Source organism: Strongyloides ratti, scaffold srae_scaffold0000001 (genome assembly GCF_001040885.1).
Source record: "Strongyloides ratti genome assembly S_ratti_ED321, scaffold srae_scaffold0000001".
Taxonomy (NCBI): Eukaryota; Metazoa; Nematoda; class Chromadorea; order Rhabditida; family Strongyloididae; genus Strongyloides; species Strongyloides ratti.
The window spans coordinates 645,848-664,330 of NW_020171519.1; the positions used below are offsets into that span (position 1 = coordinate 645,848).

Sequence of the window (18,483 nt, forward strand, 5' to 3'; positions counted from 1 at the left end):
ATAAATTTGTCAGTTTTGGCTGATTCATGTGCATGTTTAAAAAGTTTTGATAATATTATATACAGTTGACATTTATTTTTTCAATGAACTTTTACTTTTAACTTTGACTAATTACAACGCATCAAGTTTTGTTAATGGTATAGTTATAATCATATTTAAAATTCCTCATTTTTTAAAAGTTATTAAATGAATGTAATTTCATTTGTAAATCCCAAAAAAAATTTTTCTTGATTGTTTAAAATAGAAGTCAAATTGGAAATATTAAGATAAATTTTGAATCTTTGAAAATAAACAAGATATTATTTTAGAAATGAATTATTCTACATTAATATTTTAAGAGGTATCGAATGAAACTAATTCCATGGTAATATGATAAATTTCAGCTAAAATATAAATCGTCTGTTACAATAAAAATTTAGAAATATTTCCCACTTTTTGCCAAATCTGGTTTTGGAAAAAAATGTAAACAAATTGGCTTTTGAATTCGAATACAAATTAGTTTTCATGTAGAGTCTGGTTCAAAATATTTTTTTATTTTCAACTGTAAATATGATACAAAAAATGATAACAATAAAGTAAGCGCACAAAAATACTGGAGAGTGTATCTCAAGAACGATTGAAATTTAGAAATTGTTTTTAACGTGGACTGTGGATTAAGAATGTTAAGAAAATTAAAACATTTTGTTTAATAATTTTGTGTAGTCATATATTTGAGTTATGAGTTTTGAATTTGAAACTTCTCCAAAATATCATAAGCTTGTCAATTACATCTGATTGGTGGCAAAATTAAAAAAAGTTTCAATAATATCAGATATCAACAATATTTTTTTTTTGATCTAACACTTTTAATTTTATGATTTTGCAATCTCTTTAACTTTTGTTATAAGTACCTTCTTGAAATCTTTTTCTAGTTAAAATTTTTATCATATGTCATTACAAAATAGTAAAATGAAAATTTGATTAAATTTGATTAAATTTAATTAATTTTTTATAAAATAATTATCTATAATTGTTTACTCAATTCTGTAAACTATTAGCTTAATTATTGCAATTGATTTTTTAACAGAATATCTTTAACACTCACCTTTTATCTTTAATTATTTATAACTTATAAAATTTTTATTTATTTCAATAATTTTTTTAGAAATTTTTTTTATTTATAGTAATGTTTAAAAGGCTATACGATTATGTTTCAAAAAAAATTCATTTATAATACTAATGTTAATACAATATTAAAAGTACCATGTTAAATATTTTTACATTACATTAAATTTGTATCAAAAATATTTTAAAATGTAAAATTAAAAATAAGAAGACAGTGAATATTATACACATATAGGTATTTATTATTTTTTACGTAAAAATTATAATTTCTTTTAAAATAAAAAAATTGTAATAAAATGTTTGTTGAAAATTTTATAATATCATTAACAATTTTTTTATTTTTAGCTGCTAAGTAAGATTGTTTTTGTTAAAATGACAACTTGAGATAAATTATATCCTTTTACTTTTTTAACAAACATATTCTAATTTTCATAAAATCATTCCTTACTTCTTGAATGATATAATGAATAAAGATGAATTTATACAAAATAACATTGAGATTATATAAAAAATGTATTATTTATTTCATATTATTAAATGACAAAATTATTAATTACTGCGTATAAACGATATATTTACTAAGTAAATATAATAAATAAAAAATTTTTGTAAAACACATTTTTATAAAACTTTGTATGATTCTAGATTTACTAATATCACTAATATTATCCATCAAATTGTAGTATTTTGTTAAAAATTTCATTTTTAAAATGCTATTAATATAGTAATAATATAACAAATCAAATCTATCAAAAAATTGTCAATTAATGAAAAAAATTGATTTTTCTTTTTTGAAACTAAATGCATTAACTTTATAAACATATAAAAAATGAAGTTGTAAAAAGAATTTATCTGAATAGATATCAATGCAAATGAAAAGTTAGATATCTTTTAGAGTCACTAACATACTAAATTAATAAAAAATAAAATAAATAAAGTATTTGAAAAGTTTTTAAAAATTTAATTAAATAAATAGTAAATTGATAAATTGATAAATTGTTAGTTGATAAAAAATAAAAAAAAATTAGAAAAATTTATTACATAAACAATAAAAATTATCATATAAACAAATAAAAAAAAATTATACATATATTTAATTTTTGAATTGTCAAAAGAAATTTGTAATACATACGTGACTCTAAAATTAAGTTATTGTTAATTATATTCAAAATTCATCCCATTTCAAGGGCTATCAAATGATTATAGTGGCACTTTTAAATTCCAAAAAAAGTTGTCCATTTTTGGTCACAGTTTTAGAAGTAAAATTAGAAATCTAGAAAATTTTCAGCCAATTTTTATATCTCTAAAAAAATGATACTGTAGCTATGAAAATTATTAATCTAGACCAAAATTTGAATAGAAATCGAATAAAACTAGTCCTATCTTCATAGGATAAGTATTTCTTGAGATACTGAAAAGTCGGGAACAATGAATATTTTAGAAAAATTTCCGCCTTTGTTCATATCTCGCTTCAAATTCAAAATAAATGCAAGCAGATTTCTGCAATCATCTTCAAATGACTTTTCATATGGTGTCTACCTTCAAAATATTTTTATACCTTTAACCACTTTCGAGATATAAAAAAATGATGACAATGGATTACGCGCGAAAAAGTACCAAGCATAGTATTTCAAGAATGATTGAAAATTTTAAAATCTTTTCAACGTAAGGTATACCTAAAATCACGAATGAAGCACAGCGCATCAAGTTTCATGGTTCTGTGACTTCATTGATGTGAGTTATCACAAAATTCTTAAAACCTTTTTTTTAACACGTTTCTTATTATATCTTCATTTTTAAAAGTCCTATAAAGATGTAAATAGGCTTAGTGAATTTCTCGTAAAAAAATGATCTAGAATATAGTATTTTTTTTAAATTAACAATATTATCATAAAAATCAAGATTTAAAAAAAATATTCCCCAATTTCGCCCCTCAACTTTGAATCATTATAACTCCTTAAGTTTCAATTTTAGAATATTGTTGATTATATTCAAAATTCATCTTATTTCAAAGGCTATCGAATGATTATAGTTGCAAATTCAAATTCTAAAAAAAAATTCTAGTACATCAGTGATTCTAAAACTAAGCCGAAAAGTTGAAATAAAATTATTATAATATTAAGTTGATTTATTTTATAATATTTGAAATTTTAATAAAGAATACATTATTAAAAATCTATATTTTATAATAATTATATTTCTACAGATTGTTAATACAATAAACGGATAAAATATGCTTAAATAAATATATGAAAATATGATATTGTATAATATATTTTGTTACAAAATCTCTATATTGAAAATTTTCTGAAAACTATTTTACAAAAAATTATAGAAATGAAAAATATTATATTAATAATGTAAACAAACTTTGATGTTTTTGTTGAATCTGTAAATATAAACATATCTTTAATAAATAAGTAATAAACTATATTTTTTCACTATTATAATTTTGTTAATACAAAAATCTTTTGTTAAATATTACTAGCATTTCAATAAGAAATAATTAGCATTATTAATTTCTAATTCGATTTTAAAGCATCTTATAAAACTAATTATTAATAACAAACTAATATGAAAAAAAAATTTCTTTAGCAAAAAAAGTTGTTATTAAAATGAATAAAGTCATTTTTACAAACATAAAAATTCTATTTTTAAATAACTTTTAAATTTAAAAATATTAAATAATAATAATAATTACTTTTAATTATATACTTTAAAAATCTAATATTTCAAATTTCAATTAAGTTTTTTAAATAACATTTTAAATTATTTAAAATTTTATATAATTTAAAATTTAATAAAACAATAATTTTAAAATAAATTTATTACAAAGATATTTAACTTAATTTTTATTAGATGATTGTAAAAAAAGATATTTTCAATATTTAAACGAAAAATAAAAAAATTCTCAAAATATAATTTATATACAAATAAATTAAAAGTTTTAAGATTAATTATTTTTTATTATAACACAACAATTTTTACATATTTTTTCTTACAATTTCTTTAAAACATCTAATATTATAGAGTTTTTTATATGAATATAAACGTATTTCTTTTTTAATTTATTTTTCAAAACTTTTTTTTATCTTATTCACTTCTATATTTTTTACTAATTTTTTTAAATATATTATAATGGCATTTTAACAATTTATTATATAAATATATAATTCAAAGTGAAATATTTAAAACAACAATCTATATTTTTATCTCTTTAATTCATATATTCTTTTCAATTTAAAATTAAATGTTTTTAATCAATCTAGAAAAAAATATTTTTATTTAAAGAAATTTATAATCTTTTATATAAAACTTCTTAAATATTTTTATTCAATTTTAAAATGTTTAAAGCAATATATTACATTAAAGGTAAATAAGTTTATAGTAATTGCTAATTTTCTTTATATAATTATATATCTATATATTTTTAATTCAAAAGAAAATTTTTAATAAAAAAAATAATTGAATATATTATTATTTATACTAATATAAAAGATTTAACAATATATTTTTAAAGTTAAAATTATAAACAAAAAAAAAGTAAGTTATTGTTTGAATAAAAAGTTTATCAATTGTTATATAATAAAAAAATTAATCTTTTATGTACATTTAATTAATAAAGCTTATTTCATTGAAATAATATATGATAAAATAAATGAATATGTTTAATATAAATTTAATGTTATTATAATTAAAAACAATTTTTTTACGATTTATTACAAATTTATAAAAAAAAAATATTTTTAAAAATAAAAATAGTAAAGTACATTATTTTTTTATAATTCTTGGACTTTAATGTAAATGTCAAGCAAGTTTCAGAATAATAATTTTTAGTAATATAATTAAAATAATACAAGCAAGCATTAGTTAACGATAATTTTTTTTAATAATATATATATATAAAAAGATTACCAATATATTTATTAAAAATTATTAATTAAGTTTTTAATTATAATAATTAAAACATATTATATGATAAATTAAATGAATGAGTAAATGACTTTCCAGCATAATGAATTAACATTGTATCTCCTATAGATGTTACTATTTTATTAGTAATTGATCCACAAAAATTATATCCAGCCATTGTCTTATCATTTCTGTATTTTATTTCAAGACCTTTTCCTACAATACAAGGATCTAAGTAATAAAGAGTTGCACTATTAATGGTTATTTTGATTCTATTGTTAACAGTTGTGTTAATAAAGTAATAACAATCAGCAACTCCGGTTACTGATAAAGTTTTTTTGGTACTTGTTGCTGTTAACAAATTATTTCCACATTTTGTATCTATATTTTTAACCATTTCTAAACATGATTTTCCTGTAAACCCACTAGGACATTTACATATCAGACAATTATTTGGATTCTGGTATCCACCATTAAAACAACTTATTTTATTCGTGCATATTGAAGAACAATATCTATAATTAATTAATTTTATATCATTAAATGATAAATGAACATGCTGTCCCATTGTTTTATCTAAATATTTAACTTTTGATACAATTGTTTCATTTCCATTCTTTGAAAAATCAAATCTTCCATAATGCATAACAGAACCATAATCATATGGTACTCCAAAACTATTTACAGAATCACTAGCAGATTTAAAAAAATTTGATTCCATTCCCGAAATAATATTTTCAGTATTAATTGAAACATAAGCATCTCTATTTGGTCGTGTTTGTTCATGATGTAATCCTAAAGCATGAGATGTTTCATGTTGAATAATACCATTATATCCACAACCATTTCCAATACTTATATCTTGAGAATATACATCAAAAATTTTTCCTATATATGACCAACATCCGGAACCAAGAAAATATCTTAAACCAGCTTTACCTGTAATTGGAGATAAACTTTTAGAAAATCGTACACATGTTTCAGCAACCATTTCTGCTAAAGCTAAATCTACAACTGTAGCATTTACTCCTGTATCAACATAATATGGTATTGGAAAAATCCAATTATATTTTGAATTTATTGCAATAGAGCGTTTTTTTCTGTTTAATATATCTGTTTTATTTTCGATATCATTTATATCAATTTTCTTTTCCTCAGCCTGTTTTACAATATCTAATGCAATTTCATCTACTTGATTTTCAGTAAGAATAATATCTCCTTGAAATAAATTTGGATTTGTCATTGGATCTTCAATTAATATTTCACTATTTTCGTCAATATTTTTTTTGTTATTTTTAAGACCCATTAATCTTCTTTGTAATCTATTTAAACGTTTTAATCCAACAATAGTACTATCAAAATTTTTTTTAGAATAACTAGATAGATTTTTTCTTGTATCATTTCTTATGTCAAAAAGACGTCTCTTTTATTTAATGTTTAAAAAATTAAAAAAAAAACTTACAGCTTTGATTAGTAATGATAAAATAATAATAAGAAGGAACTCTTTAAAAAAATACATTATTAATATGTATATATTTTAAAAAATTTTATATTTTATATACAATTTGAACTTGTATCATGTCATCTGATTAAATACAATACATACCAATTTATAATAATTTAACTAAATCAAATATTAATGGATAGTAAAATTTTTATTACAAAAGAAATTCTGAGTAGGCTTAAAGGCAATTATTTAAACTTTATCAGGTGTTATGTCTCTTTTTTTGAGGCAAAATAATTTATACAAACAATTTTTTTATATTAAAAGATAAAAACAAACAAATTTATAAGAAATTATATGTATCAAAACGCAAAAAAAAATTAATAACCATCTTCTTGTAACAAAGGAGCACTTTCAACTTCAACATTGTCATCAGCAAGAGTTAATTTAATTTTCATATTACCATTCATTAATTTTACTGTGCTAATAATAACTCGAAGAATTGAAAATATATGTAAATTATGATTTTCCATAAAATTTTTACCAGATGAATATTTTTTAGGGTCAACAACAATTGCAGAATCAAAACCATATTTTGGTACAAAAACATGAACACCATTATTCTTAACCTTCATAATATATGAATCTGTTATTTCAGATTTATCTTTAAAATACAGTAATGTATTTAGAAAAACAGAAGCTCTACTAGCATATTGAGCATTTTTATGACGATAATTCATATTATCTGTAGCAGAAATAACTCTAGTTTTATTAGCAAAATCTTTATGAAATTCTTCAGCTCCAATAATTACAGCTAAAAGACGATGAACCATAACATCAGCATATCGTCGAATAGGTGATGTAAAATGTGTATACTCTGGTACTGCTAATCCAAAATGTTTATACATTTTAGATTCAATAGAACCTGCACAAAAATATAATGCTTGAGTCATGCACCTTGTTGCACTCATACGGAGAAGTGTATCAGTCATTGTATCATTTTTTGTGGCAGCATTTAAAGAATCAGATAATGTTTTTCCAGTTGCAACTTCTAAATGAGCTCCAAGTTGATCAAAAATTTGTTTAAGTGGATCAAACATTTTTTCAGTTGGTTGTGGATGTCTACGAAGAACAGAAAATTCAGGATAATGTTGTATCAATTTTCTAGCAACTGTACAATTTGCTAACAACATAAATTCTTCAATCATTGACATTGTTGATACAAAATTTTTTGAAGTAACTTTTAATGGTAACCCCGTAGCTGTATCAACTTCAAATCGTACTTCTGATGATGCTAAAGTTAAAGCACCATTTTTAATTCTGATATCTTTTAAAACTCTTGAAATTTTCATTAAATTACGTAAACTTTTGGCTAAATCACTATCATTAGTAGTATCATCATGTAGAGCTTGTGCTTCGTGATAAGTAAACTTTTTATTGGATCGAATCAAAGTTTTTTGAAATAGTGGTTCAATGTCAATATCAAGTGTAAAATCATCCTTAAAATACCAAAGTACAGAAAATGCATATCTTTCAACATCTGGCATGAGTGAACATAAATTTCCTGATAATAATTCTGGTAACATATCAATTCTTCGGTCACAAAGATAAACAGATGTGGATCTTAACTGAGCTTCTCTATCAATAGCAGTACCAGGTTTAACAAAAGCAGTTACATCAGCAATATGAACACCAACTTCATAACGATTTTTACATTCTATCCAACGACAATGTAAAGCATCATCAATATCCGTACAGCCATCTGGATCAACAGAACAAATAAGTAAATCTCTAAGATCGACACGCCCATTATTTAAATTTGGTACCCATGGCATTTTTGGTAAACATGCATTAACTTCTTCTGAAAATGGAAGATACGGAATGTCATGTTCTAATAAAATAACTTCATTTTCAACATTTACATCACCAGCATTACCAATCATTCTTACATAATGACCTATTGGATAACGAGAATTCGATGGCCAATCATCTACCTTAACAATAATTCTTTTTCCACAAATTTCATCATATCTTTTAATGCGAACTCTAATCTTTGGATATGCTGGATCAGCCGGTAAAAATAAACAATTTTCTCCGTTTCCGGTTCGTGGCATTAATACACCACAAAGATTCCTCCATGATCTTGATTTAACTCCAATAACTTGCCCACAACAAACTTTATCTTCATCATTAATTTTTATTTTTTTTACAATTGGAGCATCAAGCAATTCTTCTGCTTTTGCATCATCTTCTTTTAATTCATCAGATACATCAATTACAATATTATTATCAGGAGAAGTCCATTGTTCTTGAGGAAGAATTCTATAGAATACAACATCTCTATTACATGCACGATTAATATTATCTCTTCCTTTAAATAATATTCGTTCATCTTCAGTTATATTTATCCATCCTTCATCTTTATTTTCTTTTGATAATTCAAAAGTTCCTTGTCTAATTTCACCTTTTCTAATTCCATCTTCTAATTCTTTAGTTTCATAATATGGTGGATATACATAATCATCTACATCAAAAACTTCCAAACCTTTTAATCTATCTTTTAAATCATCATCATCAATGATTCCTTCCCCATATTCATTAATTGTAAAACAATCATCATACTCTTCTTTTATTTTTGAACAATTATCAGAAGATGCACATAAAATTATAGGACGAATTTTTATATTATTCTCATTCCAATGTGATTTTAAATAATTAGCAACTTTAATAATTACAGAATTAAATCTTATATTCATTTTTTTTCCTGCTGGAAGTGATACAAAAGTATGTTCACAAATATCATCTAAAATTTCAAATACTCTACTGCTTTCTTTGAGACATTCTGCAATAACTTGACGTCCAGCTTTGCGATGAATTTTTGTTAACTCTTCAATTTGTGAATGGCAAAAAATGACATTGTCAATTTTTTTAAAATTAACCAAATCATATGCACTAACAAATAAATCTTGATCAAAAATTAATACATGAGGATCTTTAACCAATGAATTGATCCCAGCATTAAATTCAGGCTCTATGCATGGTTTAGCAGCATCAGTATCACAATAAATATTTGCCGCTTTACATGTTGGACAGTCTTTTAATCCACAGATTATTTTTTCTCTCAAAAATTTTTCTGTAACTTTCTAAAAAAATACATTTTTTTTATTTAACTTAATAAATTTACCACACGAAATCGTTGACTTCCAGAAAGAAGATGAAGTGTTTTGTTTATACGTGTTGAAAATGCTCCATGATCTTTAATATTTAAATTAACATTTGAACAATACATACTTTTAATTTATAAAAAAAAATTACTTTAAGCAACTATAATTAAATAACAGATATAAAACTCCAAAGGTATTCGGTATGAAACAAACTTAGTAAAAAAAATGTTGTCTTAAGAAGTGACATAGCAAATTTATTTTTGTTGATAAAAACAAAATTTTTCAAGATATACATTTTAATATGTTATAAGTGAAAAAGAATCATTAAAAAATTGCATTCTAATATCAAGTACACTCCATTTGTTAGTGGAAATATTAAGTGTTTGAATTTTGTTTGTCCCTTTTGTTCCATCAATAGCACCACCAAAAACATAGACGTTGTCATTGTAGAAAAATGATCTAGCTCCATAGACTGCAACAGGAAGTGGACTTAAAGCTGTCCAATTATTGTTTCGAATATCGTAAAGATGGCATTCTTTTCTGGAAATATTTGAATATCCTCCACATACTATTATACTATCGCCACTTTTACATGATGCGCACATGTACCTTCCAGTAGGTATTTTTTCCAACTGACTAATTCCACCTTCTCTTGGATCATAACGCCGAATTAAAGCTGATAACCCACCCGGCGTTAAAAATACAGCATTTCTCGCTACAATTGCATCAAAACCATGATCTTTCACAGCTTCTGTACATCTACCCTTGACCCATCTCATTTTTTCTAATGAAAATCTTTTTATTTGAAATTATAAATATTTAAATTTTTTTTTCAAACTTACTTTTCAGTTACAGCAACAGTTCGACTACCCTGTTTTCCACCAAAAGCAAAAAGTACATCATTGATAACACAACTAGCAAAAGAATATCTAGGAGCTGCCATTTTATAAGGAAGCATAGTAACTACCTTGTTTGAAATATCATATCTAAAAATTAAATATTAATTTGTATAAACTACATACCTCAAAAAGTCGCTTGATACTTGGCCTTCCATTAATTTATCATAACCACCAAAAATATAAACATAGTTGGATATTCGTTCACATCTGTGACGTTGAAGAAATTGTTCTGTTTCACCCACTTTTTCAAGACTAAGACAATCAGAATCAAACATATAAATATCTTTTTTTCTTTTTGATCCTCCAACTAAATTTATTATTATACTAATAATATATTGAAAAACTTACACATTAATGCTTTAGAAAAATAAACTTGACTAGATATATCTTCATTACTTAAAGATATTTTTTTTTGATTTGTTTTTGTATTAACAGTATTCCATGTATTATTTGCTTCTGGTATTACAGAATCTTTTAATATTTCTGAATATTCTATTAGAGTGTCATTCATAAAAGACAGTTTTTCCAAAATATATCCTGAAACTATATCACAATCAAAAATGTCATCCTGAATTAAAACTTTATCTTGGATATACTGTTTTGAAATTTTTTCCCAATTTAAGAGTGAAACAATACTGATCCAATAATTTTTTCTTATATTAATATCAAATTTAACCCATTTCAAAGAAATTTCCAATAATGACTCCTGTAAACTATCTTTTAAGGCTAACTTTTTAACTAATATCAGTACCTCTCTAAAGTACATTTCTTCAAAAGCTATATAATCTTTGTTACTATTTTCAAACTAAAATAGTTTTTATTAATAAATATTTTAAAAAAAATTTACCAATATATTCACCCCAATTGTAGAAATAATAATATCTTGAAAATTTGTCAGTTCATATTCTATTGATCTTCTTAGAAGAATAACAAAATTCTTAGGATGTAATTCATGAAGAACGTAAGACAATAAAGTAATCTGAAAATGATCTTAAACCAATGGAAAAATGTTACCTCCAAATCATGAAGACGAAATTTAGAATAAACATTCAATAAATTCCAAAATGTTGTATTAGAAACCTCAAAATTTTCATTGTTGTAAACGTAATCAAGGTAAACTTCAAAATCAGTTTCACTTACTCCTGTAAGTGTATAGTCTTCTAAAAAAATGTGAAATTAATCAAAACACACTTACTTATTGTTTTGTCATTATTAAAAAGTTCAAGAAAAAAACGATTATGACTGGCCAAGATTATTTTTGACAAAGCATATGATTTATTATTAACATTTATTGTAATATCAGAAAGTAAATTATTTGAACGATATAATTTTAAGTATGGGAACATTTCAAATATACTACATATATCAATTCGAATTGTGTTTTTATCTAAAGAAATTTGTGTTCAGTAAAAATTCGTTTTAAGAGATGACTATGATTAAATTGCCTTAAAAAATATTTTAAAAATTTAGAATTAATTTAAAATTTGAAACTTCCTGTGAATATAACAGCTGAAATTTAAATTTTAACATATTTACCTTTTAAATTTATTTAACTAATAAAAATATTAATGATTTTAACGTACAACATTTTTACTATTTAGAAAAGAATTTTGAATATTTAGTAAATAGAATGTTATATAATTTTGAATATATTTTTTAAAGAAATATTTTTTTACTATAAAAAAAATGTTACTTATATTATATAGTTAAAGCTTTTTATTTTGAAAAAAAATTTTTTGCTATAACATTTTTTTAACAATTTATTCTTTTCATTTATGTGTGTAAAATAAATCTTTATTTAACTAATGAAAAACAATTAATTAAATAAAATATATAATAATATTCATTTTTTGTTTTTTATCATTACCTTAAATTTATATTATGCGTTTATTCATAATATAATAAAAATGTTTTTAATATTAAATTTTTATGATATTTTTTTATTTATTTTGCTTGATTAATAGGAAAAATTTGTTTAAACTAGGTGATAACAAAGTGTGGATGTATTTATTTTATAAAAATGATACGTTGTCAATGTTTATCTTTCTACATTATTATTTCATTAATTTTATAAATAAATATTTTTACTATTATTAAATTAATGTTTTACTGGATGATTATATTTAAGTTTTACCTAAATAATAAGGCAAATAGAATTTTTCTAAAAACAGTAAAAGATTTTAAAAATACTAAGAATAATGATTAAATTTTTACATAATAATTATAAAATTATTTCACAACCATATATAACAAACGGTATAATATTATATTATTATTTTTGTAACCAATTAAGTATACGTAAAAAATAGTTTCATAAAAAATTATTTACAATAAATTTTTGCTTCATTTTGTTCCATTAATTGTTAAAAAGTCATTTTTGTTAATCATTATTTAAAGTCACCTAAATATGATTTGATATTTTTACTATACAAAAAAAATATTTGTATCAAATTAAATATTTTTCAAATTGTATTTTACATTATATATTTAAATTCAAATATAAATTATATTTAAATTTTCAACATATATTATATAAAACATATGATTTAATATAAATTTAACAAAAAATATTGTATCAAATATGAAAATATAAGTACTTTTTCAAAATTTTAATAAAAGTTTTAAAAAAGTCAATATAAAAAAATATATTAACAGTAAAAAAATTTGTTGTTCATTGAAAAATTATATAAAAAAAATTATTTCAAACAATTAAACTAACAAAAAAACGTACTTAATGATTTAAATGAAAAAATTACTGACTATATTTAAGTAAAAGGTTTACTCATTGCAGTATATAAATTTAAGCGATTATTAAAACTCAACAACATTTATTTTTCATAGAAATAATTATGTTTTTCCATTATTTTAAAATTTTAATTTTTTTAATTGTATCTATTAATGTTGTTTTGTCATTAGTTATAAATAGAGAACACATTTTTGCTAATAATGACAATCAACAAATATTAAAAAAACGTGACACTGAAACGGATATTGTCCAAAATAATATGATAAGACGTCCCACTACACCAAAAAGAGTAGTAACACACACACAACCTCGTAAACCATATACAACTACAAGATCATATACAAATCCAATAATAGTAACTACAAGAAAACCGGTAACTTCACCACCAGTAACTACAACACAACAGGTAACTTTACCACCAGTAACTACAACACAAACGGTAACTTCACCACCAGTAACTTCACCACCAGTAACTACAACACAACCGGTAACTTCACCACCAGTAACTTCACCACCAATAACTTCACCACCAGTAACTACAACACAACCAGTGACTACAACACAACCAATAACTACAACTAAAAAAGTTGTAACTAAAAAAACAAAGGCCACGAAGAAAAAAAAGAAAACCACAAGAAGAAATACAACTAAACCAGTTGCCATAGGTACCCAACCTTCAATTAACCCAACAATTGGTACTGCTCAACCTACAACTGTATCACAAGGATCAACAGATTATCGAAATGACTATTAATAAACAATATTATTATTTTAAAATTATTGTTTAAAAAAGAAAAAAAAATATAAATTAACTTTTCAACATTACCGTTTTTTTTCATTAATTTTCTAAATTTAAAACAATTCATTTGCGATATCTTTTTTTGTTCTAAAAATTATTACTACTTATTTTAATAAACTTAAACAATTTTTTAAATTAAAAATATTAGATTTAAAAATTAGTATCTAAAAATTAATATATACAATATATAAAATTCCAATTAAATATATAATAATTTAGAATAACATTATTTCATAACATAAAATTTGTTTAAATTTCAAACAATATATATAAAGTTATCTTTTTTTTTAATAAAATTATAAGTATTAATTAAATATATAATTAACTTTTAAATAATGGCTTAAAAAGTACAATTATAATAAAGTACCTTTGTACTTTTAATTTAAGTCACTAGGAATATTGAAAATTTTACAGCTAATATAACATTTTTTCAATATAATTTTAATATAAAAGTTTATAATTATTTTCATTATAATTATGTTTACTTGAATAAAAAAATTAATTTTGTTCACTTTTTTACAATTATGATTTTTATTAACTTTAAACATTTTATTATAATTTTAAATATATTAAAAGTAATTTTTATTTATTCTAAGGAAGAAAATTTATCAAAATATGCCAATATTCATAAGGTTATAAAAAGATCTTTACTGTTAAATGAAAACGAAAGTGAAAATAGTGAAAATGATATTCATTTGAGCTGTATAAGAAGTAAAAGTAATTTATTTATTAGAAAACCAACCAGAAGAAACATTATTAAAGTTACCAGTAGACCAATAATAAATACAATAATAAGGAAAACAACAAAAAGAATTATATTTACTACTAGAAGACCAATTATTCACAGCATTCAAACAAAATCTCATCTTCCTAGAGTTCAATTAACAACTAAACCTTATCTTCCTAGAATAAGATTTACAACCAAATCTTATCTTCCTAGAATAAGATTTACAACCAAATCTTATCTTCCTAGAATAAGATTAACAACTAAACCATATCTTCCTAGAATAAGATTAACAACAAAATCATATCTTCCTAGAATAAAATTAACAACAAAATCTCCTTCACCTACAATTAAATTAACAACAAAATCTCCTTCACCTACAATTGAATTAACAACAAACAATTTGATAAGAATATTAACGACAACCATGAGACCAATTATTACGACAACCATGATACCAATTATTACGACAACAAGATCACCTATAATCATTGTACCCCCTACAACTATAACATTTATAACAACTAAACAATTTATAACAAGTATAAAACCAACAACTGAAAAGTCAACGGTTGGAAGTTTTACAATTGGAGGAGGAGTAACTTCTGCAACAATTAGAAAAAAAACTAAAACTAAAAATAAAACTAAAAATAAAAATAAAACTAAAACTAAAAATAAAACTAAAGCTTCAACTAAAACTTCAACTAAAACTTCAACTGTAACTTCAACTGTAACTTCGACTGTAACTTCAACTGCAACTTCAACTGCTACAGCAGGTCCAACAGATTATGTAAATGCTTACTGATATATATTGAAATCTTTTTATAAATTATTTCTTATATAAAAATTACTTGTGTCTGATATTTCCAAACTTTAGGTTATTCTTTTAATTAAATGTTATAATTATTTTTTAATTTTTTAAAACTTTTTACCATTCAAAAAACATACTAACAACTAACATATTCTTATTTTCAAAAAAAAATGTTTGCTTAAGAACATATAATTACACAAATATTTATTAATTAAAATTTAATTATTACGTTTATTACTTTTTTAAAAAAAATAAAAATTGAATCTAGAAAAAAAAAACTTTAAAAAAGTTATTTTAATCAAAAAAAGACTAAAGAAAAACTATCAAAAAAATTATTTTTCTTTATTATTAATATAAACAAAATTGTATTTGTTGTTTTATGATTAGAAATCATTCGATTCTTTCATAGTATACTGTTAATACTTTAAAAAATTTCCAACAATGAATTCATCAATTATCCTAATAAATTGTTAAAATTTAAGAGTAAGTGTTTTCAAGTGCAAAATTTAAACATATTTCAAATAATTATAACTATTATCCTTTTGACAATAATTTTTTTAGCCAACATTATTATTTTAATAAAATATAATATTCATCTAAATGTTTTATTGTTTTTTTTTCATTATAAAAATTCTATAATCATATTGAATTTTAAAAAAGCTTTTGTAAATTTAAATAAACTTTTTTTTTAAGTTAAGAAAGAAATATATGAAATTTTACAAAAATGAATCATCCGAATCTCTGTATATAAGATTATCTTTTATTATATTTAATAAATTATTTTTAAATAAAAAAATTTTTTTTTTACAAGACAAATATAAGAAAGACTTAGAAAATTATACAATCAAAAACGAAATAAAAAAATAAGAAGATTAGAAAAAGGACAACAACAAAAAAAAACTTAGAATATTACAAAATATAAAATTGAAAAATACGTCATTATAAAAATTCTAAACATTGGAAAGAAATAAAAGTCAATAAAACTAAGAAGACAACATTGAAAAAATAGTTACATATATAAAAACAGTATGAAGAAAGAAGATTCCAATAAAAAAGATGTGATTGAAAATTGTACTGTTGATAATGCAGAAAATATGGTTATCAGTAATCATTCAAATGATAGAATTTAATAAATAAAAAGTTATTTAAATATTAAATGTAATTTTAAATAAAATGTTATTATTATACAATTTATAATTAATAGGTAAAATTTTACAAGTGATAATCCCCTATGATGGATTGCTCAAATTGTATGTGTAATAATTTATTTTTTTAACAAAAATGACATATTTCTTATAAAATTTTATTTTTACAATAAAAAAATATAGAAATAGTTTATTTAAAAAATTTAGTTTGATAAAAATTTTTATATTAATTAAAATATTACATAACTTCAATTACATTAAGTATTTTTAATTTAAATAATAACGTTTTTAATTGATCGTTAAAATTTATTTTTTAAATTATTATGATTAAAATCAGCTTAAAAAAGGTTGTATATTGCAATACTATTATACTCATTTTACATTTATATTACTTATCTATTTTAAAATACAATCAATTTATAGCAATTTTAAACTAATATAATAAATTTTGGTACATAATATTCCAATTATTAACGATGCAAAAAACGGACAATCGCGTTGAAAGTCTAACCTATTTCTTAGTTAATTTTCCCTATTTAACAATTTGCTTCACGTGATAATATTTAATTCTTAATTTTGAAATGAATTTATGATTCATTTATATTTTTAAAGTAAATTACTTTTTTTTATTTTTTCATTCAATATATATATATTTGTTATTATAATTATTATGTTTTAGTTTATTTTTGCATATAATGGTACGTAGAAGAACTGCTTCTCCAGCTTCAAGTGGACCAGTCCGTCGATCATCACCAGCTCCAAGACCTGCAGCTGCCGCTCCAACCCACAATTATTCAGCTCCACCAGCTCCAATGGCATCACCAATGGCTGGTGCTGCTGCTCCAAAGCAACCAGGTCTTATGGCCCAAATGGCTGCTACTGCAGGTGGTGTAGCTATTGGAAGTAGCATAGGACACGTTGTTGGTAATATGATAACTGGATCTGGAAATTCACATGATAATGTTCAATCATCATCTGCTCAAACTCCAGTTAATAATCAACAACCTTCTCAAAATTATCAAAACCCCTGTGAATTTGAATATCGTCAATTCTTTGAATGGTAAATTATTTTTTCTAATTTATAACATATTTTTATATATTTTTTCAGTTCAAGAAGTGCTTCTGACATCAATGTTTGTTCGGCATATCATGATCTTTTTAAAGAATGTAAGGTCCGTAATAATATGCCATAAAATGATTTGATATTAGAAATTTAGATAATTACATTTTCCTTGTTAAAAATATTTGTAATAAATATTTATATATTTAAACGAGGAATAAATTCTAAAAATTTTTTTAATTTTTAATAACTTTTTTTAAGATAAAAAAGTGTAATAATTTTTTTATAAAAATTCTTATGGTAATGTGTTAGAGAAATATAAATAAGACTTTAAGTACTTTTCTGCTTGTTATCCAAGAAGATTATATATATCAATAGTAGATTTATCTCTCTTATAATTTAATTTTTTTTTATGTTTAAATGTAAATCAAAATATTTTAAATATTTAAGAAACGTTAAAAATTCCATCCAGTTTACATGATAATAGAAAAATAAATTATGTAGTTTTTGTTGTTTTTTTTTTATACAAAATATGTTTCACGAGAAATAAACTATTTATTCTTAAGATAAAAACTAGAAACATTTTACCGTCATTTTAAAAAGTTTTTTTTTTTTAAAAATTCAATTTCCAATTTAAGAAATCATAATTTAAAAGAAACTTTTTGAAAAAAAAAA

The 18,483-nt window shown here is 22.0% G+C and overlaps 7 protein-coding genes across 7 annotated transcripts; 3 read left to right on the forward strand and 4 right to left on the reverse strand.

Moving 5' to 3' along the window:
* Positions 1 to 5,065: 5,065 nt before the first annotated feature.
* Positions 5,066 to 6,535, reverse strand: SRAE_0000021610 (Astacin-like metalloendopeptidase; the record flags this gene model as incomplete). Its single annotated transcript, XM_024646076.1, has 2 exons — positions 5,066 to 6,439; positions 6,479 to 6,535. The coding sequence occupies 2 exons, from the start codon at positions 6,533 to 6,535 to the stop codon at positions 5,066 to 5,068; spliced, it is 1,431 nt and encodes a 476-aa protein (XP_024510902.1).
* Positions 6,536 to 6,848: 313 nt separating this feature from the next.
* SRAE_0000021600 (Dis3) lies at positions 6,849 to 9,749 on the reverse strand (the record flags this gene model as incomplete). Its single annotated transcript, XM_024646077.1, has 2 exons — positions 6,849 to 9,603; positions 9,645 to 9,749. Coding segments are annotated over 2 exons (2,860 nt in total), but the record flags the coding sequence as incomplete, so codon positions are not given.
* A 171-nt stretch (positions 9,750 to 9,920) lies between these two features.
* On the reverse strand, positions 9,921 to 11,869 carry SRAE_0000021700 (Kelch repeat type 1 and BTB/POZ fold domain and Kelch-type beta propeller domain-containing protein; the record flags this gene model as incomplete). Its single annotated transcript, XM_024646078.1, has 8 exons — positions 9,921 to 10,419; positions 10,467 to 10,610; positions 10,647 to 10,830; positions 10,872 to 11,229; positions 11,275 to 11,328; positions 11,371 to 11,502; positions 11,571 to 11,683; positions 11,767 to 11,869. 8 exons carry the CDS (start codon positions 11,867 to 11,869, stop codon positions 9,921 to 9,923), a joined length of 1,587 nt encoding a protein of 528 aa, XP_024500296.1.
* Positions 11,870 to 13,372: 1,503 nt separating this feature from the next.
* Positions 13,373 to 14,023, forward strand: SRAE_0000021800 (Hypothetical protein; the record flags this gene model as incomplete). The annotated part of the gene is made up of 1 exon (XM_024646079.1): positions 13,373 to 14,023. One exon carries the CDS (start codon positions 13,373 to 13,375, stop codon positions 14,021 to 14,023), a length of 651 nt encoding a protein of 216 aa, XP_024500297.1.
* Positions 14,024 to 14,592: 569 nt separating this feature from the next.
* Positions 14,593 to 15,597, forward strand: SRAE_0000021900 (Hypothetical protein; the record flags this gene model as incomplete). The annotated part of the gene is made up of 1 exon (XM_024646080.1): positions 14,593 to 15,597. The coding sequence occupies one exon, from the start codon at positions 14,593 to 14,595 to the stop codon at positions 15,595 to 15,597; it is 1,005 nt and encodes a 334-aa protein (XP_024500298.1).
* Positions 15,030 to 15,284, reverse strand: SRAE_0000022000 (Hypothetical protein; the record flags this gene model as incomplete). The annotated part of the gene is made up of 1 exon (XM_024646081.1): positions 15,030 to 15,284. The coding sequence occupies one exon, from the start codon at positions 15,282 to 15,284 to the stop codon at positions 15,030 to 15,032; it is 255 nt and encodes an 84-aa protein (XP_024500299.1).
* Positions 15,598 to 17,443: 1,846 nt separating the features above from the next.
* Positions 17,444 to 17,941, forward strand: SRAE_0000022100 (Hypothetical protein; the record flags this gene model as incomplete). Its single annotated transcript, XM_024646082.1, has 2 exons — positions 17,444 to 17,808; positions 17,857 to 17,941. 2 exons carry the CDS (start codon positions 17,444 to 17,446, stop codon positions 17,939 to 17,941), a joined length of 450 nt encoding a protein of 149 aa, XP_024500300.1.
* Between the last annotated feature and the right edge of the window lie 542 nt (positions 17,942 to 18,483).